General features: G+C 33.7%; 1 protein-coding gene across 1 annotated transcript in view; it reads left to right on the top strand.

The window, feature by feature from the left end:
* The window catches only part of ATRNL1 (attractin like 1), a 578,692-nt gene that overhangs the window by 221,841 nt on the left and 330,370 nt on the right, over positions 1–26,481 (top strand). The window contains exons 13-18 of the mRNA XM_036736548.1: positions 1,889–2,097; positions 4,061–4,179; positions 14,933–15,065; positions 16,636–16,817; positions 22,050–22,263; positions 23,774–23,962. Of these exons, the coding sequence (XP_036592443.1) occupies positions 1,889–2,097; positions 4,061–4,179; positions 14,933–15,065; positions 16,636–16,817; positions 22,050–22,263; positions 23,774–23,962 (1,046 nt within the window). The remainder of the gene's footprint in view (positions 1–1,888; positions 2,098–4,060; positions 4,180–14,932; positions 15,066–16,635; positions 16,818–22,049; positions 22,264–23,773; positions 23,963–26,481) is intronic.

Genomic DNA, 26,481 nt, shown 5'->3' with positions numbered 1-26,481 from the left:
CTATGCCACCTAGCTGCCTCTCTTACTGAACTTCTGAAACTTAACAGGTTCAAAATAACTCACTGTCTTTTTTTCTAACCACTTCCTTCTTCCTAACATCCTTTATTAGTGTCAAAAGCACCATTATTCTTCCAGTAACCCAAGCTTACAACTTAGAAGCCATTTTCAAATTCTGATTTTCTTTTATCCGTCTCCCTCTATTCAATCTGTTGCCAAGTGCTGTCAGTTTTGCCTTTGCAACAGCTCTTCTGTGCAAGCTCTTCTCTGAAATTGCCATCACCCTGGTTCAGACCCTTATCATCTCATGCCTTGACTATTTCAGTAGCCTCCTGGTGGCTGTCCCTGCCTCAAATCTCTCCTCACTCCAGTTCATCCTCCACATAACTATCAAAATGGTCTTCCAAAAGCACAAGATTGGCCATGCTGCCTCTGTATTTAAAAAAACTCCAATGCCTTTGTATTACCTCAAATAAAATGTAAAATTCTCTTTGAGTTTTGGAGTCCTTTGTAATCTGGCTCCTTCTTACCTTTTCAGGATTCTTGTACCTTACTTCCCTTTCCATACTTGATGATCCAGTGACACAGGTTTCCTTGCTGTTCCACTTTACACTTTGTAAGATTCCTCAGATGTTTCAAGGAATATGGTAGAATGGCCTTTCAAGATTGTGAGGAGGGAAGTTGAAGGTACTGATTACATATAGAAGTTCAATTTAGTAAATATTTATTGAGTGCTTACTGTTTGAAAGGAACTATGCTGAGTTCTGTGGTACAAATAATAAAAAAAGGAAACCAACCCTCTCCTCTAGGAGATTGAAGATTCTGCCACCTATATAGATCAATAGATCAAAGTGAGTTGGGCGAGGAAGAGAGAATAAAGAAAGGATGTAGGAAAACTTCTTTGAGAAGGTGACACCTAAAACTGATTCATGAAGGGAAGATGAGGATTCTGTGAAATGGGAATCTTTTCCAGCTCATGCAAATGCATGAAAGTAGGAGGCAGCATGGAAAGGCAATATTTAGTAGTTCAGTTGGATGAGAACAGAGAACATAGAACAAGTGAAAGTGAATAATGTGAGATAAGACATGGAAGATAGATTGGAGTCATGTTGTATAGGTCCTTACATGTGTTTGATTCTAGAGATAATAAGGAGCTACTATTTATAAGGAAAATCTCTGTTTTTCCTAATCCTAACCATTTATTAATTATTTTTTATTAGAAATTTTTAAAAATACAAATCAAGGCATATACGACTTCTCTGGCTTGTATAATATAACTCAATTGGATTACTGTGAGGATTTTACAGAAATGCCATAACTCCAGATTGACATCGTGAATTGAAGATAAGTTTGAGGTTTAAGTGGTTTAATTTTTAGTTACTTTGTTAAAGAAAAGAGGGGAATGCTTTAATGGAAAATAAACTTCATTTAATTTCTGTTCTGTTTCTTTGCTCTTAGTACCATATTTATTTAGAAATACCACACTCCCGAAGAAGAAAGTATCGAGTTTCCTTTCTAACCATCTAGCTGACAAAACTATTTCCTAAAATTCTCTCAAATAAGTGAAGAGAATACAGTATTAATTTTTCCCAAAGAAGTGTTATTTTTTATTATCTTTATTATTTTCTTTTATGCCTTAGTACTGATCTTTACTGTATTGGAGTTTCATTGGTTGTTTATACTACAGTATGCTTTGTTGAGTGCATCTCATCTTACCTGGAAGTTTCTGAAGTATTCAGCTGTGGGATCCATATGGCATTTTTAATCAGAAAAGAAAAAAAGGAAATTCTGATCACTTGAGAACTGTATAAAGAAATATAGATATGGTAAATTGGACAAGAGTTTCCCTAATGACATTTCTCCAAGATTTCTTTTTCTTTTTTTCTCATAGGTCTATGTATATATTTGGTGGATTTTCTAGTGTCCTCCTTAATGATATCTTAGTGTATAAGCCACCAAACTGCAAGGCTTTCAGAGATGAGGAACTCTGTAAAAATGCTGGTCCAGGGATAAAATGTCTTTGGAACAAGAATCACTGTGAATCATGGGAAGGTGGACATCAAAATAATATTCTTAGAGCAAAATGCTCTCCCAAAACTGGTAAGGAAATTTCCTCTCCCAGTTCAGTTCCCTTTCCCCTACCAGTAACTGTGAAATTTTTATAATGATGTGTCTTCATTTTGAATAGTAGAAAACATATGATATACTTTTAACTAACATTTTAAAATGCAAATTTAGAATTCTTCAATGCTTGACATTCACAGAAAATTTTTAAACAATATGATTATCTGAATTATGCATTTTTACTAAAATACCCATTGCATTTACATGTAAAAATGTATTTTACTATATCATTTTAAAAGCTTTAAATGCTTTAAAACCATGCATTCTTTCTGTGCCTCTAAGAATTATTGTGACATAGCTTGCATTTCAGTGACTTTTTTTCTTCTGGACTGTCTCCCAGGAAGGACATTAATTTGCAAAGCTAGTAAGATTTGAAGACTGATAGAAGAAACAACACTTTTGCTTATAGGATAATTGATAACATTTTTAGTTTAGTTTTGGCTTAATAAAATGGCCTGTGTGTGTAGGATATTGAGAAAGAGGAGGTAGTTATGTGGGAGAACTAGGTGAAAAAAATATTCCTGAAATCCAGGGAGGAGAGAGTAGTCACCAAAGTCAAATGCCACAAAATTGTTAATAAGTATCAGAACTGAAAAAAGATGATTAGGTATAAGAATAAAAGATCACTGGTGACCTTTGAGGGAATGAGAAACTAATGTGTGGTAGGAAAACTACTAAGTAGAGTAAGTGTAGACTGCTCATTCTAGGAGTATAGTAGTGAATGGGAAAGGGATAAAGAATGATACTGTGAAGGAGTTGTAGGTTCAGAATGGAATATTTTTAAGGATAGGGTATACATAGCCATATTAGTAGTCAGCATGGAAAGATAAAGTATATAGTTAAAGCTGAAACAATCCATGTAGAAATCTCTTGAAAGACATGGGAGGGGATTAGGTTATGGATACAAATGATGGAGGTAGTCTTGACGAGGAAAAAGACTAGCTTATCCTCTTAAACTAGATTAAAGCAGGAAGTGAATGGACAAAGATGAAAATGGTTTTGATATATTAAAAAGGGGAGATAAGGAAACTTCGTTATTAGCTATAACTTTCACAGTAATGCTGTAGGTGAAGTTTTATGTAACAGAAAAGGAGATTAGGGAGACTTTGGAGTCCTGAGCAAAGAGGAAGCAGTTTTAGATAGCCATTGTGGGGAATGTGATGGGGAGCAAGGTTTGGGGTAGGGCGTATATCAGAGATTAATAAAAGAGGTGAAAACTTATTATTGGTAGGATAACATGAATTTGTTTTTGAATCATCTGCATGTTTGATGCTACATTTTCTTTTGAAAACAAAAAGTTTTTTCAAAATCATTATCTTCTTAAATATACAATCAAATAAAAAGCCATGAGAACTGTCTTTATTACCTAAAATATAGGCCAGGAATGGATTTTAATTAATCTTTAGTCCTTTATGAAGGAATTAAGTAGAATAGGTGAGGCAGCTTAATGAGCTTCAGTGTATGAAATTTAAAGTTCAAATCAGTGTGGTTGTTTATTTAAAAGATTTTTATTAAATTTTGTGCTCATAATTTTTTTATTTTCTTGCATAGTGATCCTCTTTGCATTTTAAAGCTTAGATCTCAGAAAATTATTGACTCCTAGTTTGAAATTCATGAATAAATAGTAAAATAGGACATATTTGATGGTTATAAAATTATGTTAGGAATCAAGATATTTTCCTTTAGATAGAGTAGGCAATTCCTGAACTTCAAAGAGTGTGTTGCTAATATACTAAGTTTTACAAACTGTCTAGATAAACTTAAATTACATGAGTGACTTCATACTGCACACCATTTTAGATTGATGGTCATAGTTATGTTTTTTTTTTTCAAAGTGTCTCCTAATATCCTAACCAGCTGTTAAAAATTTGTGAATTCAAAAGTGTGACATTTTATCTTTCACCCCAATGTTTTGCTTTGTCTTCTATTTGTATTACAGCTGCCACTGATGACAGATGTTACAGATATTCAGATTGTGCCAGCTGTACTGCCAATACAAATGGGTGCCAGTGGTGTGATGACAAGAAGTGCATTTCAGCAAACAGTAACTGCAGTATGGTTAGTATTTATGGGTATATGGCTATGTAGTCGATGCTGTGGCTTTATTTTTACTAGCTTAACATGTAGAGGTGCCAAAAATGGTAGGTTATATATCAAGAATATGTGAAAATATATACTTTATCACTTCTTTATACAATATAAGTTCAGTGAATGAAAATGAAAAAAAAAACCACAGCTTTCTGACTTAGCTTATTTTCTTAGGATTTTGACTTCCTCCTTCCTTGTTTTACTTTATAATTTTAAGTGACAGATTATTTATCATAAAATAATATTTAGATAACTTTCCACTTCCTAGGATTATTTACATTTTTGTTCAAATAGAGTAACCATATGTGTGAAAATCCCCCCTTGTAAAATATTTAAGGTAGACCCTCATTCTCAAACTGCAGTCTGAAGTCACTGAGAAGATTTGGTTCAGTGGTAGCCAGCAGGAAAGATGGCATGCTTGTTTCATAAGTCTTTTGCCAACTTGTTAGTCAATAAGCATCTATTAAGGACTTATTATTTGTGAGGCACTATGCTAAGCAGTAGGGTACAAAGAAAGGCAAAAACAGATTGAAGGTGCAGAGAACATGTAAAACATACACACATATACACACATGCAGATATGTGTATATGTACAGTTGTATAAAAATGAAAATCTCAGAGGGAGGGTACTAGCAAGTGGTGTGTGTGAGAGGAGAGTAGGGAAGAGACCAGCAAAGGCCTCTTGCAGAAATGTGGAACTTGAGCTGAATTTTGAAAGAAAACAGAAGAGGGGAACAAGAAGGGAAAACATTCCATGTACGGGGGACAGCGAGCAAAAGGCACGGAGTTGGGAGATGGAACATCATGTTTGAGGAATAGCAACCAGCTAAGTCCCACTATATCATAAAATATATGGAAAGGAATGAAGTGGAAGACTGGAAAGATGGTTCCAGGTTATGAATGGCTTTAAAAGCCAAAGAATTTTATATTTGATACTGCAAGTAATAAAGAGCCACTGTAGTTTTTGAGTGGATTGTGACATGGTCACAGATATACCTTAGGATGGTCACTTTAATATTTGAGTGGAGGGTGGACTAGAGTGGGGAAAGACTTGAGGTGAGAACACCAACATGTAGGCTGTTGAAATAGTTGAAGCAAAAGGTGATAAATCCTGTGCCACGGCAATTGTAGTGTTAGGTGAGATGGGGAGCAAATACGATGGTTGTGGCAAATACAGAATCCACAGGACTTGGCAACAGAATGGATGTAGAAGATAGGAGAGAGAAGTTGAGGGTGACCCCTACATTACAAGCCTTAACTGACTGGGAGTAATAGAGAAGTTAGGAAGAGAGGAGAATTTGGAGAGAAAGAAACTAGTTCAATTTTGGACCTGTTGAGGGTTATTCAATTTGAGATATCTAGTTGGCAGTTAGAGATATGGGATTGGAGTTAAAGAGAGAGGTCAGAGGTAGATCAGTAGACCTAAGAATACCTTGAATAAAGGTGGTAATTGAATCCATGGGGGCTGGTGAGATCATCAAGAGAAATGGAATAAGAGAAGAGAAGAGGAACCAGGACAGAGCCCTAGAGGATACCCATGATTGGTGGATGCGAAATGAATGAAGGTCCAGGAAAGGAGGCTGAGAAGGAGAGGTCAGAGAGGTAGGAGGAGAATCCAGAAAGATCAATGTCATCAAAACCTGAGAGAAGAGAATATCAAGGAGAAGAACAGAGTTACTTAAAGTGACAAAGGCTAGAGAGAAGTCGAGAAGCAAGAGAATTGAAAAAAAGATCATTAGATTTGGCAGTTAAGAGATCATTGGTATCTCTGAAAGAACAGTTTCATTTGAATGGTGAGGTTTCAAGCCAGACTTCAGGTTTAGAAGAGAAGAAACGGAGAGGAATTAGAGATCCAGTCGTTGATAGCTTTCACTAGGACTTTAGCCTCCAAAGGGAGGACAGATATAGGGCAATAACTAGCAGGGAATTGGGGATCAAGTGGAAGTTTCTTAAGGTTGGAAGAGACATAGATTTGTTTTAGGTTGTAGGGAAGTAGCCAGTAGACAGAAAGATGGAAGATAATGGAGAGAGTGGTAATGTTGGAAGGGGTAATCTGCTAGAAAAGACAGAATGGAATGGAATCTTAGGTGCATGTAGAAGAGTTTGCCTGGGCAAAGAAAAAGTTTGCCTCTTTGTGTGAGATAAATTTCCAATTTATCCTGTATGTAGCTTGGTTATAGATAGTTTGCAGGTTGTCTCTGCCATTATGTTGTGAGCTCCTTAAGAGGAGGGATTTTCTTGGCTTTCTTTCTATTCCTAGTACTTAGCTCAGTGGATGATAGTAGATGCTTAATAAATAATTGTTTACTTGACTGACAATATCTGAGTGATACAAAATGTGGAGGAGGGGAGAATCAAGGAGCTCTTGAAGATTAACTTCAATTTATTTGGTGAAGTATGAGGCAGAGTTCTCAGCTGAGAAGTTTGAAGGAGGGCAGGGGAATGCTAGTAAATATTGCCTGATTGATTTTTTCCAAAAATATATAGATGACATATTTTTAAAGTTTAATTTTCATTATTTGTATTTTCTTTGTCACCTTAAATCTAAACAATCAACAAGACAGTAAATTAAGCTGTGATTTGTAGTGACTGCCAATTTCTGAGATGTAAATGTTCACATTGAAAATTAAACAATTAGCTTTCAAGCACCCTTAATCTGGTTTTAGTACACTATTGGAGGAGAGGGTGGCATAGGAGATTTGAGGAAGGATGAAAAGATTTGATTTAACTACTGTGGAGGTTGGGATAGTGAAGTCCTATATGCAGAAGACATATATGAATTGTTGGTTCATCAAGGGATTAAGATAGAGAAGGGAGGGGAGAATAATCAGTATAGGGATGATAGGCTGGGAAAGGACTAAGGCATAAATAAATTATAGGCCACAGTGTGGATAAAAAACAAGGTTAGTGTTAAGAAAGAATGAAAAAAATTACAAATATCAGAATAAGGAGTTTCAGAGTTCATGAACATAGAATTGGAACACTTATAAATGATGGCAAGATAACTTCTTCCTCACTTCCCAACCCTTTGCAATCTGGTGTTTGTAGTTATCATTGAATTAAAACTGCTTTCTCTAACTTTATTAAGAACATCTTATTTTCTCAGTCTTGTGGTCTTTTCTCAATACTCCTCCCTCCTAATCACTTTCCAGACCCATCTCCCAGATTCGCTTTCCTCTCTGGGCTTTCATGAAAAAGTAGTTTCTTACGTTTGACTCTGAAAACCTGTAGTATGCATAGGTGCTGTACCCTGGTAAAACCTCTGCAGACAGGCTCAACCAGAGTAACTGACATCTCTCAAACCTATCAGTGAGTTAGGGTGATGTTCACTCCAAACATCTGAAGGCTTCCCCTGATAGAATGGTTGGATGAGAACAATTTGTTCCAGTGGCTTTGAAGGCAGCTGAAGCAAGTGCTGTGGAGCACTTAGAGCTTGGTAGATGTGGAAAACACCAAGGTCATCCACTGCATCTTAGGCCATCACCAGTCATCTTGACTTTTGTCCTGCCACTGGACTTACATGACTCTGGAAGGTAGAGAGTAAGTCTGATGACTTAGCACAACTCGGCTTTGCTTGAATCCAGGTCACATGCAAATCAAAACATTATCTGTGATGTCACTGGTCTTCTTCAAAAATAAAGTACAAACACTTTCTTGGATCTCTTCTGGTGCTTCCTACTAATTCTCAATTTTCTTTCCTGAATACAATCACCCATGTTTTACCTCCTTTTATTTTCCCCTTTCTCCTATTTTCCTGATGTTCTTATCAGTTTCCATGGATTCAATTATCCTCTCTGTAGAGATACCTTTTATACAGATAACTTCTAAAAATTAGGTTTACATATGTTCATATGTATATATATATATTCCATCTTCTCTGTCATCCATCCCCCAATTAATATTCTAGCATATTTATATAATATTACTTGTCTAGCCATTGCCTAATTTATGTGTACCCCTTCAGATTCCAATTCTTTGATACCTCAAAAAGAGCTATTAGTATTTTCGTACATTCTTAGAATTTGTTTTGCTTAAGACTAATCTTTTCCTTAATCTATTTGCTGTTTAGTCACTTTCAGTCATGTCTGACTCTTTGTGACCCCATTTGAGGTTTTCTTGGCAAAGACACTGGAGTGGTTTGCCATTTCTTTCTCTGGCTGATTTAATAGATGAAGAAACTGAGGCAAATAGGGTTATGTGGCTTGTGCAAGGTCACATAGCTAGTAAGTTTCTGAGGCTAGATTTGAACAGAAGAAGAGTCTTCCTGACTCCAGGCCCAGAGCTTGATCCACTACATCATATAGCTGCCCTTCCTTAACTTAATCTTCCTCTAAATTTCCCTTTTCTTTTCTCCTCTCCTATTTTCTTGTTAGTGACTTTTTTACACTGAATTGTGTATGCATGTGTGTATTCTTATGTGCTTTGACAAGTTCAGAGAAGAGTTAAGTCTAAGTGTCCCCCCCACCGTTTCTCTTTGTATACCTCTGCACTTGTACTCTGATTATGTGAGATAATTTTTCCTAACCTTCCTTTCTCTTTCCCATCATCAGTTTATTCCTCTCCTCTCTCTTTCCATTTTTCTCTTAAGATTGCAAGACATAACAGAACCTCTCTGAGGTCTTGTCTAATTAGACTCACTTTATCTCCTAATCATGATAAGGTTCAGAAGAAACATGTTTTGTCTTCTCATATTTGAATATTAGCAGTTCATCCATGTTTAGATCCTTATGATTGTTCATTAATGCTTACCTTTTTATGTTTCATTTAACTCCTAAGTTCAAACCACCAAGTATCTCTATAGCTCATTTTCACCTGGAGTGCTTAGAAGCCCTTGATTTCATTAAAGATCCATTCCCCCCTCCCCTTTGCCCCAGTAGGATCATGGTAAATAAATTTTGATTAGTAAATCATTTCTGTCAGCCTGTTTACTTCACCTTCTGGAATATCCATTTTAAATCTCTTCTTCCTAGTGGTGGCTGCTACATCTTGTGTGATCCTGTGACTCCTCAGTACTTTAATTCTTTTTAACTATTACAGCATTTTTTTTTGACCAGATAGCGCTGGATTTGGGATATGATATTCCTGGCAGTTTTCATTTTTGTATTTCTTTTAGGAGGTGACTAGTTGTTTCTCTCTATTTCCTTTTGTCCTCTGGTTCTTAGAGATATAGGCAATTTTCTTTTTTTTGAATTTGATTTCAGTGTTTTTTATAACTAAGATTTTTTATTTTTAGTTTACAACACTCAGTTCCACATAATTTTGAGTTCCAGATTTTCTTCCCTCCCCACCTCCCTCCCCCCACGACGGCATGGAATTGGTAGATCTTCTACATATAACTTTGCATTGAACTTATTTCCACAATAGTCAAGTTGTAAAGAAGAATTATGACTAATGGAATGAATCAGGAGAAAGAAGAAACAAATAAAAAAAAACAACCAAAAACAAACAAAAGAGAAAAAAAAAGCAAAGAGATAAAAAGGGAGAGCAAACGGTGTGCCTCAATCTGCATCCATACTTTCATAGTTCTTTCTCTGGATGTAGGTAGCTCTTTCCATATTATGAGGCTGTTTTATTTTTGGTTTTCAGGTTGTCCAATGATTCTTAAATATTTTTTCCTTATTCTATTTTCCTGATCAGTTTTTGCCCTGAGATACCTTCCATTTTCTTCTATTTTTGCAGTCTTTTAACTTTGTTTTAATATTTCATATTATCTCATGGAGGCATTGGCTTCCATTTGGTCCATTTTAATTTTAGGGAGTTTTTCTTGGACAGCATTTAGTTTCTCCTCTGTCATACTATTAATTCACTTTCCATTTTTTTCTACCATAGTCTCATTTATTTTTCCAACCTTTTCCTCAAGTACTGTCATTTCATTAATAAAAATATTATTTTAACTCTTTTTAAAATATTGCTTCATGTCTTCTAGGAACTCTAGGTGAGTTTGTTCCCTAACTTTGTTTTACTTTGAGGCTTTGCTTACAGATATTTTGAGATCACACTCTTCTGGGTTTGTGTCTCGAGTATCCCCATAACCATAATGGAATTTGATGGTGAGATTCTTCTTTGTTTGTTTGCTCATTCTTCTAGCCTACTTCTTGACTTTAGACTTATTTTGGGACTGGGATCTAATTGCTCTAATTGTAAGTATCTGTAATTATATAGCACCTGTTGTTCTTTATTAAAGTGTCAGTCTTACGAATAATAAACTCCAGCAACTCCCTCTTACCTATAAAATAAAATACATTTCTTCATTTGTCAGTTGCTCTTCAAAACCTGGCTCCAATCTGTCTTTCTAAACTTATTATATACATTATTACTCTTGTTGCACTAATTTGGCCAAACGAGACTACTTGGTCTCTCTTACAAAAGATATTTCATCTGGTGCTACTGCTTAGGCCTCTCATACCAGAAATGTTTGTTCTCACTTTCTTCTCTTAGATACTATAGTTTAATTCAAAACTCTGCTAAAATACTACCTTCTAAATAAGTCCATTCTTGATATCTAACCTATTTGCCCCATGAAGTAACTTTATTTCAGCTGTTGGAGGAATTGTGGGAAGATGGGTACTGTGAATTAGCCCAACAGTTTTGTAAAGCAATTTTTAAACTGTTCCCCAAATTCACTGCTGTTTGACCTAGTGATACCACTACTAGGCTTGTACCACAAAGTAACAAAAGACAGATGGAGAAGATATGTATGAACAAAAATAAAGCAACTTTTCTTGTAACTTCTACCTCATACTAGAGAAATGATGACATGTAGGTGCCAATGAACTATGTAGTATTTTTCTCAAAATGATCAATGTGTGGGTTTGTTCTGCTTGTCTATATTTATTTGTCATAATTAAGGCCTTTTTAAGGTAGGAAGAATTATGGGAGGAGTTCTGTGGATAATATTGATAATGAATTGATTCAACCATTTTATTTATTTTTTGTAATTTTTCTGTTTTAACCAAATACAAAATAAGAAATGAAAAAAAATTGTCATGTACAGAGCAGACCATAAGAGATGATTCAATATAAAGCAAAAAATTTTCATTTCAAGAAAATTTATATAAATAATACACATTGTTTTTAAAATCGCCCAGCTTTGCTTCCTTGTTGGTTTTCTTTTGTTTTCTGTTGTGTGCTTTCTATTTTATTCCCCTTCTTCCCCCCACCCTAAAGAAGGTTACAATTAAGTATGGATATATATATATGTATATGCATGTATATGTGTGTGTCCACATACACACATACATATGCATATATACACATATATGTAAGACAGTGCTATGCTTATTTCCCCCTGTCATTTGTTTCTCTGAAGGTGGTTAGCATCTTCCTTCATAAGGCCAAGTCTTTCAAGATTTTTTTCTAAATCAACTAGTTCATCATTTCCTATACGACAGCAATATTCCCAAATAATCCCATCCTATCCAAGAGATTGTCTATGAAAGTTTCCCCTGATTTTCTGCATTCTTTCCATTCTTGGCTATGTAGGTTTTGATTCAACCATTTTAGGAAGCGATTTGAAACTAAACTACAAAAGGCATTCAAGCTGTGCCTACTTCTGTCCCAGAAATAGGACTATCAGTTACATACCCAAAAGTGAAGGAGGAAAAGGACTTATAAGTACAAAAATATTTATGAGAACACTTTTTTGTAGCAAAGAAGTGGAAACAAAGTGGTTTCCCGTCAATTTGGGAATGACTAAACAAATTGTGGTATATTAATAAAATGGAATACTGTTAGACCATCAAACACGATAATGGGATAATTTCAAAGAATCTTGGGAATATAGTTATGATCTGATGTGGAATGAATTGAGCCAAACCAGAACAACTTTTGCAATTACTACAACATTGTAAAGGAAAACAACTTTGAAAGATTTAAGACCTCTGCTCAGTGCTATGGCCAGTCATAACTCATCCCTGATGATGAAGAATGCTTCACATCTCTTGGTAGAGAAGTGATAGAATGTGGGTTCAGAATAAGAAATATATTTCCAGATATTTCCTATGCATTAATTTGTTTTGCTTTACTATAGTGGTCAGCTATGTGGTGCAGTGGATAAAGCTCAGGGCCAGGGTTCAGGAGGAGCTGAGTTCAGATGTCTCAGAAACTAGCTGTGTGATCCTGGGCAAGTCACTTTGTTTACCTCAGTTTCCTCATCTGTAAAATGAGCTGGAGAAGGAAATGACAAACCACTCCAGTATCTCTTCCAAGAAAATCCTAAATGGGATCACAGAGACTGAGATACAACTGAAATTACTGAACAACAGCAACAAAACTATATTTATTTATTCAAAGAGACAATTTTTTCCAAGAGGGGTGGGCAGAGAATTGTTCAAAGGAATGGTGGGTAGCGATTCTAATTTTAAGCAGAAAAAAGAGAAAAATGATGATGAAACATATAAATAACACATAAAATAGAGCAGAAAGAAGTTTAGAAGGGGACATAAGCAAGAAAATGCTACCATGTCAAATTTAATATATACTTGCAAAACAAGCCATACAGAATAGACATTCATGTTTTCTTATGTAATCCTTTTCATATTTGCTTATTTCTGTTGTTAATTATAAAATAAAAATTTTAAATAAAGTGTGTCTGATCATGACAAAAAGAAGAAAGCAGCATGTAAGATTTCTTGGATAATGCTAATCAAGAGAATGAGGTAGAGAAAATAGTAGGTGAATAGTAAGGGTCCGAGTGAGTGACAATGACCAACTGACAGATGGTGGTTGGTGGTTGTAGGAAAGGCAATGAAGGGACAAATGGGAGTGATTTTGAGATGGGTAGAATTTGGTAGCTATTGGGAGAAGGATGCTATGAATAGTAATAGGTAAGTTTATAGGAACAATAGCTTTGAGAATTAAAAAAGGTGATGCTTTTAATGTAATACTTCATAGCATACTGTGATGCACATAGTGCTGGACTTGCTCTCAGGAAGATATTGTTTCGAATCCTGCCTCAGAAATATACCAGCCATGTGACTCTGAGTAAATTAGTTAATCCATTTTCTCAACTGTAAAATGTTAATAATATCACTGACCTCATTGATATCAAATGAGATAATATATATGCCTTAAAGCAGAGGTGTCAAACATAAAGTCTAATCCCAAAGGCATCCTGAACCAGAATAAATTTTAATTGGGAAATATTTTAACCAAATAAATAAAAATGCAGTAAAACATATATAATGTTACATGTGGTTTACTTTTTTTATTTTTTTTTTATTTTTAATTTACAACACATGTTTCAACATAATTTTGAGTTCCAGATTTTCTTCCCTCCCTTCCCCACTCCTTCCCCAAGACAGCATGGAATCCCATATAACTTCCGCGTATAACTTTGCATTGAATTAATTTACACACTAGTCAAGTTGTGGAGAAGTGTTATGACCAATGGAATGAATCATGAGAAAGAAGAAACAGAACAAAAAAAACTCAAAAACAAAAAAAAGAGGAAAAAAAGGGGGAAAAAGGCAAGCATGAAGTGTGCCTCAATCTGCATTCATAACATGTGGTTTTCTAAGTTAATATGCACTCATCGGAATCCTTATATGTGATTTAGTGGCCCCTGTTTCTATTTGAGTTTGACACTACTGCCTTAAAGCACTATATATATGTGTATATATATGCTATTTATGATTATTATTTACAGTTTATAAAATAATTTACATATATTGTCTTGTAACTCTATAAAACAAGCAATAAAATATTATTTTTCTCACTTCCCTAAACACAGTGTTGAGGGCATAAAAAAGTTATGACTGTTGCAAGGCCTTATAACTAGGAAATGGAAGAGATGGGACTTAAACTCAGTTCTTCTACCTCCATAACCAATACTTCTATAACACCTTTGAATAAGTTGTAGATTTTGGTTTTAGAAATGTTGCATATGTAATAGTACTGATGAACAATTCAAAAAACAACATTAAATTGGAAGTTTTAAAAAATGAATCCGAATCCAAGTACAATATGGATAAAGATGCAGAACTGTGAATCATCTGCACTGGGTTGATAATTAAAGCTGAGGTGGTGTATGAGGTTGAAGAACATGTGGATAAAAAGTAGAGAGGGCAGAGGAAATAGCTTTGCACAACATGTACATTTGTGGAGAAGAACAATGACTAAATCATTGAAAGAGAAAGATATGATAAATGGAAAAACTATGAACATATCATCTCACAGAAACAAAGGAAGGATCGACTCTAGAAGAAGAGAATGGTCAACCAGTCCCAAATACAAAGTAGAAATTAAGGAGGGTGTGACCTCAGATTTTGTCAAATGGAAGGTTTTTGGTGGCATTGAAGAGAGTAGTTTCAGTCCAATGGGTTGAGTGGGAGGCGGCAGAATGGAAGTTAGAGCATTAAGATTTGAGAAGCCACTGACTGGTGAAGAGAAAGACAGCAAGTACGGAATAATTTTTTCTAGTAGTTGGGCAATGAAAAGAGGAGAGATGGGATACTTACATTGTAGAAATTAATATGGTAAAATGCGTTATGATGTATAACAGCTCAGAATGTTTATATTTTGACACCCTCTTTTGCATGACTTACTTTAGATTTATTTTATTTTAATTAAACTATCCAATATATTAGACTATGTTAAATGATGTTTAGTATGTAAACAGTGGTGCTTGCTGGAGTTATGGGTATTTGAATAATCTTAAACAAATAAACTTATTGCTCTTTTAGAAAAATAAAAAAATAATTTGGCATATCTTTTTATTTCCTAGTCGGTAAAAAACTTCACCAAATGTCATGTCAAAAATGAACAGATCTGTAATAAACTGACCAGCTGTAAAAGTTGTTCATTAAACTTAAACTGCCAATGGGATCAACGACAGCAAGAGTGTCAGGCTTTACCAGGTAACAACATTGAAATTTTGTAACTGGTCTTGATGAAGAGTCTGCTTTATAAATACCATTAAACTAAAATATGTTAAAGTAAGAGCATTTGCTTTTTTTCTAAAAATAAAAAGGTCTGCTTGCTTCCCAATATTAAAGTATCATTACAGGAACCTAAGGGATTTGTTTGTAATAATTGGCAGAAGAAAGGTTATCTTTTAATACACACACACATACATGCACACATATATGTAAATAATTCATTATTGCCTAGATTGACATGCAAAAAAATTTTAAAAACTGGATCATCCCCCCACCCTACACACACACACCCTTTCGGCTATTCTTGCATGTAATGAAATGCGTAGTAAACACTATGTAGGTTTTTATGAGACCCTGAAAAATGCATTCAGGTTCATTCAAGTTAGATATTTTAAAGGTCCAACTTGTGCAATATACTCTGCTAGCATAAGAATAAACCTGCATAGATGAAGAGGATATATTTCTGTCCTCCATGGTGTTGCAACCCAATGGGATAGAAGTATGGAGGGATGTAACATGTATGCAAATAAATATGCTACATGGTGGTATGTGATAGGATTAAAGAAGAGTCACGTAAATTATTGCAAACATGAAGAGGATAGCTCTTTCTTTGGAAATTAAGCTGCTTTTAATTTCCTCTCTCTAAAATTAGTCTTTTTTGACAATAGAATATCATATGTCTGTCTCTCTCTTCATATGAATTATATACATACATATGTACACACCAAAACTCTAATCTGTAACCAAATCTTACTATTTCTACCATCACATCCCACTTTTATTTCCTCGCTCTCCACTTAGCCCCCATCTATTACAGCTTTTCTGCCTTCGGGTTTAAACTTTTACAACATCCTTCTGATTTATCTCCCTGCCTCAAGTCTTTTCTTTGTTGTACAGCCTCTAAAAATAGACTGCTACTATCAGGTTAGATTAAATCACCTTGTGAGTAGACCATGAATTACTAAATTAAAAGTCATGTAGAGCTAAAAATTAGGAAGCAAAATTTTTAGCTTCTCTGCTAAATAAAAATACAAAAGGCAGCTTAATAGCTATAATTTTAAGAATAAGAGGAACTGTATATCAATAGAACATCAGAAGTAAAGAATGATTTGTGTATATAGAAGTAGTTCTGAGATTATTTTTACAATTCTGTTAGAATTGAATTCTTTTAGAATGATTTCCAACTTTTTTGGATTAGACCTGTGAACATAAATAGAAATTTAGTAGTGTTTTTTTTTTGTGTGCAACTGATTATTTATTCAGATAAATTGTGTGATTTACTTGCACTGCCATAAAGAATGCATAGAAACTGAATCTAGTGCTGAAATTGTATTAACAGAATTTTTACAGGCAGTGTATCACATCCATTTTGTAATGGTGAAAAAAATCTTGATCATCACATCAACCTATTTCTAGTATTCTCTTGTAATAAGGAAACTATATTGAAGATTAGGTAAATTTCAAGAATTTTTATTGAGAATTAAAAATAATTGAAAAAGCAGAACTTCTGTTGTAAATATATCAATTAAGCATGGCTTTTCCTCACTAGCTCATCTTTGTGGAGAGGGATGGAATCATATTGGAGATGCATGCCTTCGAATAAATTCCAGCAAAGAAAACTATGACAATGCTAAACTTTATTGCTATAGCCTGAGTGGAAACCTTGCTTCATTGACAAGCTCAAAAGAAGTAGAATTTGTTTTGGATGAAATACAAAAGTACACACAACAGGTATTTTAACTATCTGAGATTATTTTCTTTTGCTTATTAATTGAGTTTTTCAAATGTTCCCCTAAAACATTTAGTTTTTTAAATCACTTTTTCTCACAATTTTTTGTAAGTACATTTGGAATTGATTACAACAGTGTACCATCAAACGGAACAGATTCTGTTATTGTGTTTGTGATAAATTTCTACTAATTATCTATTTTTTCGCATAGCTAAATTTCACATTTCCTACCCTTTAAATATACTATGTTGGAATAAAAGTGTTTGGTTACTTTCAGAAAACCATTGAGAAAAAAAATTTGAAGCCATGAAATTGTGTTGAAGGTTGTTGGAACGTTTGGCACCAAAGAATGTAGTTGTATACAGAGGTCAGTTACAGACTTCGTATGTAGAAGAGGTTTGTTTTTAGAAAATATAAACAAACAAGTTCTATTGCATAAATAGTATATTTCATTTATGATTATCTCAAGTTAAATAGTGGGAGTAAATGGCAAGTTATTCTATAAAATGAGAGGGCCTGGCATATATGGCCTCTGAGATCTCTTTCAGCTCTTGATCTATGATCTTATAATAATAATCCGAAAATTATTTCATTTATGATATAATCTACTTTTGGAAAACGTGTGTGTGTATGTGGATACTATACATGTTGTGTATGCATATTATCTCTCACATAATACAGTGCTTTGTATATAGTAAACATTTCATAAAAGTTTATGCAACACATAAATTATCAACCTTTTTTCCCTTATAATAAATACAATTAGCATTTCATGTGTGCATATCAGAATGTGTGTGGTGAAAACAGGTTCAGGATTTAAAAAACTATGGTAATTCATAAAGTGGGAAATTTTTATACAGATAATTAAAAGATATAGTAGAAAAGATGCCAGTGATATTGCACAAATTCTTATTAATACTTGTGTACAAATCAAACACTTTATGGACATTAGAGTTGAATTCAATCACATTAGCTTTTAACATTGTATTTTTCTCCCACCTACCCCAGCATCAGAGAATTAGAATATTTTTGGATTTCAAACTCTTCCAAAGCTAATACTGAGAATGTGTTTATCAGATTAGAGGTTGACTTATCCCGACCTTATACATTTCTATGTAGAAATATATACATTATTGGTAAAAAGCTTTTTTTTCTTTTCTCCTTTTTCTGTTGGAAAATAATTTATTGATTATAACTACAAAATGACTGCAGAACATATACTGAAGTTGCAAATTATTCACTTTGCCAAAGTTCTCATACCTCTTACGTTAACATAGAGATGCCAATAATTGGAGCTTGATAATATTCAACTTTCAAAGGAAGAGAACCAGGAATTTGTTCTAATAATATTTTTCCTTTGAATGTACTAATATTTTAAAACTGAGATTTACTTGACTGAAATTTATCTTTCCATTTCCTTGTATTAATTGATAAAATATTTAAAAATGCATGCTACACCATGCTGTGAGCCCTTGGATGTACAATAAAATTGGTTTTATAGTGTATTATGATTTTACAGACAGGCTAAAAAGGCAATTATGAATAGTAATTAAAATTTATATAAACATAACAGTTGATTTGCAAGGCCATTATGCTATAGTTGTAGTGAGTTTTCTCCGAAAGAAATGGCAGTATCATTTTGCTCTTCACAATTGTTGTTTTAAAATTTTTGTTATAAATATACCCTAAAGATATAAAACACTTTTAAATGAAAAATAGTAAGGTAAATTTGTAAAGTTTTTCTTTTTATGCTAATGGAAAGCAGAGAGTAATCAAAGTTGATTTGTTTTCTGTGTTGCAACATCTGCTCAATTTCCTTTACTGTCAGATGGGGGACAGATTACAGAGTATTCCACTTAAAATCAGTCATATTAATGTAATGCGGATTTTCAAAAGAACTCTATTATTGGTAAGGGCAACATCACTAGCTTTTCTAAAATACTGATGACTGTGGTAATTTTTTCCTGTTTCCTTACTCCCTTGTTCTTAACCCTACCAGCTTTGTTTTTACTTCTAACCTTGCAATGTATTATTTTGAATAAACATATTGTTAAGGTTGGAAAACAAACTTTCTGTGCCAAGACATATTGGCATTGACTTGTGGCATTATTTGCTGACTTTTCCCCCTAGCTTGTTATGAAAGTGGCACAAAGATGTAAATAAACACTGCAAATATGTGACGAAGTATTGATTTGGCAGTTTGCTGACCAGCATGTCCTATAGATGAAAAATGGCTGTTTGATTTTTTGGAAAGCCAAGCTTTAGCAAAATTTCACACGTAGAAACTTTTACAAGGTGACATCTCTCCAGGAATATATTTAAATGTTTTGTATCCTGAGTCATTGTAGTTCTGTAAATGTAAGATAAATCACATGTGACATAGAAAGGTAGATGTGTTTGTGTGCTTTCAAGGGATGTCTGGGTTAAAATGATCCTTTATCAGTAACTTTTAATGAAATGCAGCAATTTGTGCTGGGCTGCACTTAGTTTCCTTTTTTAAAGTATTTTTTTTCTTTCATTTATAGCTTTGTGGCCAGTTCAGTTTATTCAATAAAAGTTACTCTGAATGTGTTGAAAGCAGCTATAGAAGCTTCCAGAGAGTTTTTTTCTTGTCTGTTTCTTGCTTGTGAATTCTAATCATGATAAATCAGAGGCAAGTTTGTTTCTTAAGTAACTAGCTTTTGTTGTTTTAATTTCCTCTATAGCAGAGCTGCTATAATGTGAGGCACATTTTTTAATCTAAGGTATCCTTGTTGGGTTGAATTCCATTGTTAATATTAAGGATTTTATAAATGTTATAGCTTCTTGGAATATGAAGGTGTTTCAAAGTTATGTATGCAGCTGAGTGATATTTGAATGTTAAGTGTCAAACTGTACTGATATTTTTATTTATATAATCATGAAGTTGAAAAAGATCTCATAGGTCTAGTCCAATGTATACCTTCAGTAGGACCCCTTTATAACCAACTCTCCAAAGTGGTAATCTAGTATGTTTTTTCTCTTTTGAATAACTCAAGAATTTATTGTTTTGAAGCAGCCTGTTCTGTTACTGGACAGCTCTTTCTGATATGAAGTTTTCTTATATTGACCCACAGTCTAACTGTTTAAGTTCCTTCCTTTAGTTTTTGTTTTACTGACTGGGGCAGTAGAATAATCTAACTCTTCTTCCATATGACAACCCCTGAAATATTTATACTATGATCATGTCTCCCTTTATATGTATTTGTTAATTCAAACTAAGACATACTTGGCTTTTTTTTGACTGTTATACACACTGCTGACTCATTACAATTACAGTTCTCTGTATTTTCCCCCAAAATTGTTTTTAATATGAATTTAGTATGAATTATTTTTTCAGCTATTCTCTATTCTATAATTGTAAAAATGATATTTGTTAACAGGAGTGAAATTTATATTTTTGTCTATTAAATTTAATCCTGTTGACACCATCTTATACCAATTGAAATTTCAAACAAAACAAACCAGTGGTGGTGCTGTAGGAAATCAGGTACTCACTGGGATTGTAGACTGCTGCCAAAATATCAGGGAGTTATCTGTGTGACTCAGTTGTGCTGCTGCTAAGACTTTATTCTAAAAACATCTTAAAAAGGGAAAAAGGGACATGGCTTTGTGAAAATATTCATAACTGCAATATTTGTGGTGTCAAATATGTTTATTTATTGGAAAATGACTTAAAATTGTGCTATATTAGTGTAAAGCAAAGATTTCAGTCTGTAAATAGACTGAAAATAGTCTGTAAATAGTCTGTAAATAGATATCAACTACTTTTTAAAAAAATAATTGTATATCACTGTAATTTGTTTCTTTTATGAACTTGTGTATTTATACATTTAAAAGCCTTATTCTGAATAGTGGTCCATAAGATTTGCTGAATGTCCAGAGATGTACACAACACAAAAGAGTAAAGAGCTGTTGATGCGAACAATTGTTGTGGTGCTATAAAAGTGAAAGTATGAAATACTAAAGAAAATAGGAAAAGAATTATTTGAAACCATGAAATGTGAGATTAACCAAACCAGAACTGAATATACTTTGACTGTAATGACAGATTTGTAACAAACTCAATGGTAATAGAATTTCATATGGACTTGAAATGTCACTGAGCAAGCACATTCTTTTAGTTTTATTAATTCATTATAGTATACTTTCTTAAGAACTAAAAGTTTATGAAAGATTTTACCCTTTATTTTCTGTGTTTGTATGATTATTTTTATTGGTGGTCATTATGTTTATAATAAGCTTTTAAAAATTCTTCGCCACTCTCATCATTGCCCTCATTATAACTAAAAAATCCCTTTTTGTTGTCCTATGTATTGATAAGAGATCTCAGCTTCTTCTAGGCTTTGACAGTCCTTTACTTATCATGTAAAATTGTGCTACTTTTTTACATTCATCATCAGGTACCTGCTTTCCTTTCCATCTTTTGTAAAGTTTCTTTTCTATCAGAGTTTTTGTTTAAAAATAAATCCCTCATTTATTCATTTAATATTTAAATTTCCCATTTCTTTTTCAGTAGAATGATGTGTTTGCATTAGACTTTCATTCTTGAAAACCTCCCATCCCAGTGGAGCCAACCTTCCATTTAGAATATTTTGAAACATAAATTCTCTGCAGAACAAGTTTAGAATTTGTCAGGTGCTCTACTTTGAGAAGAAATGATTCTTCAGTTTATGACAGATAGTGGAAGTCCCCTGTAATAACTATGTTTAGTTTCTGTGCCAGCTCTGTGATCTGTATTGGGAATGTGTTATGCAGTTCCTTCTTTTGATTAGGTGGTATGTAGTATATTCTGAGCCTGATTTTTTTCCCATCTCCCTTGTTTTTTATTCTGATTTCTCCTTCAAGTTTATGGATGTTTACATAGGAATATATCTAATTAACATTATTGACATTTTACCATTTTTTAATCTAATGATTTTAACTCTCTGAACCTCAGTTTCTAAATCTGTGAGAGGTCAATGGTAGCACTCATCCTGTCTACCTCACAGTATTGTGGAATATGTCAGTCTGCCGTGATATTAATGTGTTATTTTTATTGGTTGATTACAAAAAATATAGAGAAAATCTGTATTTAATATGGAAAATATGGTTGTTATCCTAGTCATTGAGAGATACCAGAATGACTCTGTTCTTTACACTGTACTCTTCTTGCTAAAAATACCACTATTCTAATGAAACGTTTTGTGCTGTTTCTCTTTCTTGTGATTGTGCAGAAAGTATCTCCCTGGGTAGGGTTGCGCAAGATCAATATATCCTACTGGGGTTGGGAAGACATGTCTCCTTTCACAAATACAACCCTACAGTGGCTTCCTGGTGAACCAAATGACTCTGGATTCTGTGCATATCTAGAAAGAGCTGAGGTAGCAGGCCTAAAAGCTAACCCTTGTACATCTGTGGCAGATGGCCTTGTCTGTGAAAAGCCTGTTGGTAAGCAGTCCATTAACATTTTTTGAAAAACTGTTCTCCTGGGTCATTATATATTTTCGAATGCATACTGTGTAAAGAACACCTTTTATATCATTGATTCTTTGGCACTAGCAAAATAAATATTTCCCTTTTCTGTAATTTTTGTCTTAGTGTTAATAGCCTCAGGCAGGATAAACTCAATATATTATCTTTTAACTAAAAAGCACCCTTTTAAATAAAGTTGACTGCACATAATTGGTTCAGCTGGATGTTATAGTTAGTGACTGTCCATAATGGTTCTTGTCATAACCTTACTGAAAATATTACGTTGTCATGGATCATCTTTTCCTTATTTTAAGTTCAGTTGAAATCACAGAAGTACCTTGATTCCTCATCATAGTATGGAGGAGACTTGGATTCTTGAAGTCTATGCTATGCTAGTGAAGTTTAAGTTATGACAGGTCTGACTGCCCTAGATGGGCATCAATGATGGGTTTTATATCTTTCATCTAAGAACAAGTATTTCTAAATTTTCAAAGGCTCGTTCTCAGGTTTTCTTCAAAGTAATGACTTTTTGGCCATAGTCTCTCATGAATTATATTTAAATAGGGTATACAATGGTTATGATCCAAATTGTCTAGGAGAATGCTTCAGCCAGTAAAATCACAGATAATGAAATATCGATTGATTTAAGAATTTAAATTATGAGTAAATAAAATTATTTACAATGTAGTAAGATACTTTTGTAATATGCAGAACATTTGGTTTTGTTTTAATTCATTGTGGGTGGAAAAATATTAAGAGTAGGAAAAACTTGGCTTTAATGCACACTAGTAAATTAAAATTCATTTAAAATTATTTCCTTGTACATGTGTTAGTTTTACAATCAAAAGAGAACTACATATTTTGCATAATTCTTTGAAGTTTTATTTAAATAGAAAATGTAGAATGTTTATTTTAATTTAAATTTGCAAATTCATATCATCCTTTCCTTGTAACATTTTATTGTATTTATATCTGATATGTGTGCATGTATGTATGTATGTATGATGTGAGCATTTGGTTCATAATATTTAATGAAAAAATCAGTGCTGTTAATAACATTATTGTCCATATACTGTTTAGCTTATATTCCATAGAACTAGAAGGTCATTGATTTATGGTCAGTTATGGGAATTAAAATCATACTTTGTGAAAAATGTGTATGAAGAATTACATTTCCCTAAAATTTTTAAAATTCACTATCAATTAAAGTGTTAAATTAGTTTCAAACATCCTCTTTATTTTCAATTGCCTTATAATATGATTTTGGACTTCACCACAAATGAAGTACAGCCATTTAGGAAAAGAAATATAACATTTTTATGCTAGAAATTTAGTTGAAATATTTAGAAGAAGGACTAAATATTTAGAAAAAAGATTCTTTAAAAATCAAAACAAGAATAAGAACAAAGGATGTATTTGTATTTATTGATGTGTTATATGGAGTAAGTGCTTAATAATTTTTTTTGTTACTGTTGATTTATTTCAGTTAGTCCAAACCAAAATGCAAGGCCTTGTAAAAAGCCCTGTTCCTTAAGGACGACATGTTCTAACTGCACGAGCAATGGCATGGAATGTATGTGGTGCAGCAGCACAAAACGATGTGTTGACTCAAATGCCTATATAATCTCTTTTCCATATGGCCAATGCCTGGAATGGCAAACTGCCACTTGTTCCCGTAAGTACTGCAGTAGCCTGAAAAATCTCTATTAGTTATAAATGGCATTAATTTTTCCCCTGACAGAAATATAACTATTTGAATAAAAGTTTAGAAAAAGAAGAAAAAATACAATAGTTTTAGGTGATATTATGTCCCATTAATGTCTGTAGTACCTAATTGCGTGATACATTTTTCAATTTAGAAAAAAAATTATATGGTTATTAAGATATTACAAAGTAAGAAATATTTAGAACCAAGTTAATACCAACTCCTATTTATATAACATTTTAAAGTTTCCCATGTCCTTTTAGATTCCACCCCATAAGATAGATATGGCAGTCATCATTATCCACCTTTTACAGATAAGGATAAGCTACTTAGAGTGATAGGATCCTTTTGCATGGTTAATCATTTTTACTAGTGCCAATTAATTAAAAAAAACTTTAAAGAATTAAGGATTCAGTTATTTTTGAAAAATATTTCCCACTTCACATTAATCAATAATCTCTAAATATTCGTTAAGCACCTACTCAAGCACTGTGCTATTCACTTGGGTTACAAAGGAAAGAAAGGAAGAAAAGATGGGAGAGAGGAAGGAAGGGAAGAAAGGGAAGGAAGGAAGAAAAAGAAAGAAAGAAGGAAAGAAAGAAGGAAGGAATTGACTCTCCTCAGGGAGCTTACACTCTGTTGTGGAATAGATACAAAATAAATACATAAATATAAGCCTATTGGGAGGAGTCAGTAATAGTTGGAGTTATTAGGAAAGGTCTTATATAGAAAGTGATACTTGCCCTTCATCTTATAGGAAACTAGGGATTTTTGTTGGTAGAGGAAAGGAAGGAGTGTATTTCTTCTATGGAGACTTTTTTGCAAAGTTAGGAGGACAGGAGATGGATGTTGTTTATGAGGGACAGCAAGAACATTTATTTGGATGGAATGTAGGGTGTGCAAAGGGTTAGTAATACCTGGAAAGACAGGATGGAATTGGGTCTGAAGGATTTAGTCAATCAATCAGAAGGCATTTATTAAATGCTTACTATATGCTAGTCATTGTTTTAAGCTCTATAGATATAAAGAAAGGCAAAAATACCTTCTTTTGAAGGAAGTTGAATTCTTATGGGGAGAAAAGAAGATAATTAAGTACATACAAGGGATATAGTTATCCCTTCCACATTGCAGCTTTCCCCATCACAGTTTTGATGTTTTGTGGGTCAGCATAAGAAATTAAATGGGAGTATTTTGAAAGTTTTGCTGAACCCACAGACAATACATGGAGGCCAGCAGATGACATAGAAAAAACTTCAGAAACTCAGAAATGCATAAAATATGTGTATGGTATTGTATAATATCAAAATATTTTATCTTTTAATAACATTACATTTTGAACTTCTTCCCTAGCAAAAAGGGAGAGCCAAACAATTTTATGTAGATTTTCCTGATCACAGGAGTACTAAGCCTCTAATCCCTGCTATATGGAAGGGATTACTGTAAAGAGTAGATGGGAAGTAATCTCTGAGGGGAAGGCCCTAACTGCTGGAGAATGAATATAAGGACCTCTTATAGGAGTTAGGTTTTTAGTTGAGCCTTGAAGGAAAACAGAGTAAGAGGTAAAAATGAAGAGGGAAAGCCAGAGTCAAGGCACAGATCAGCAATATTAAGGGTCATTCACAAGGAACAGCAAGTAGGCTAGTAGTTGGCTTCAATGCCTTACAAAGTTTATATTTGATCCTGGAGACAACAAGGAGCCATTGGAGTGTAGGATAGTGTAGGATAGTGATATAGTCAGACTTGCTTTAGGAGCTGCACTTTGTCATCTGACTAGTGAATGGATGGAGAGGAGAGAGGTTGGTGACAGGAAGGCTAATCGGGAGGCTATATTAGTAGTACAGGCAAAAAATAATGAGGGCCTGGATTAGGGTAGTTGCTAGGTGAGTAGAAAGAAAGGAACTAACTTATGACATTTTGTGAGGGTACAAGCAACATGACTTAGCAACTGATTGAATATGTTAAAAATTGAGGATGATGCTGAGATTTTGTACCTGTGTGACTGGAAGGAAGGTAGCACTCTTTTGTTCCCTTTCCTGCTGAAACAGGATGAAGGATGGGGTTTAAGGTAGAAGATAATGAGTTCTGTTTTGGACATGGTGAGTTTGAGATGCCTACTGTTTTCAGATTGGAAATACGTTGTTTTGAGTGTGGTAAGGAAAAATAGAGATGAGTCTTTCAGTGGTAGAAGAAATGATGAACAAGTGGTAAGAAGATGAGTCCAGTGTTGGTGAAATAGTATTTGCATAAACACTGAATTGAATTTGGCTGTGCTTTTTCAAAGTTGTCATTCTATAAGTATTTTTATAAAGGGAGGAGAAGATATTTTGCATATTTTTTCATTCTACATTTTTGCCTTCCTTTTAAACTTTTTTTTTTGGAAAACAGTGGTTAATAACTTCTAATACAGCTTTTTAAAATTTCAAAATAAAATACTCAGGAAAAGTTCCAACTTTAAGTGAATAGTGTAAAAGTTTTTCATCATTAGGGTC

Source organism: Trichosurus vulpecula, chromosome 8 (assembly GCF_011100635.1).
Source record: "Trichosurus vulpecula isolate mTriVul1 chromosome 8, mTriVul1.pri, whole genome shotgun sequence".
Lineage (NCBI taxonomy): Eukaryota > Metazoa > Chordata > Mammalia > Diprotodontia > Phalangeridae > Trichosurus > Trichosurus vulpecula.
The sequence above is the reverse complement of the archived record's forward strand: the minus strand, read 5'-3'. Positions and strand labels throughout refer to the sequence as shown.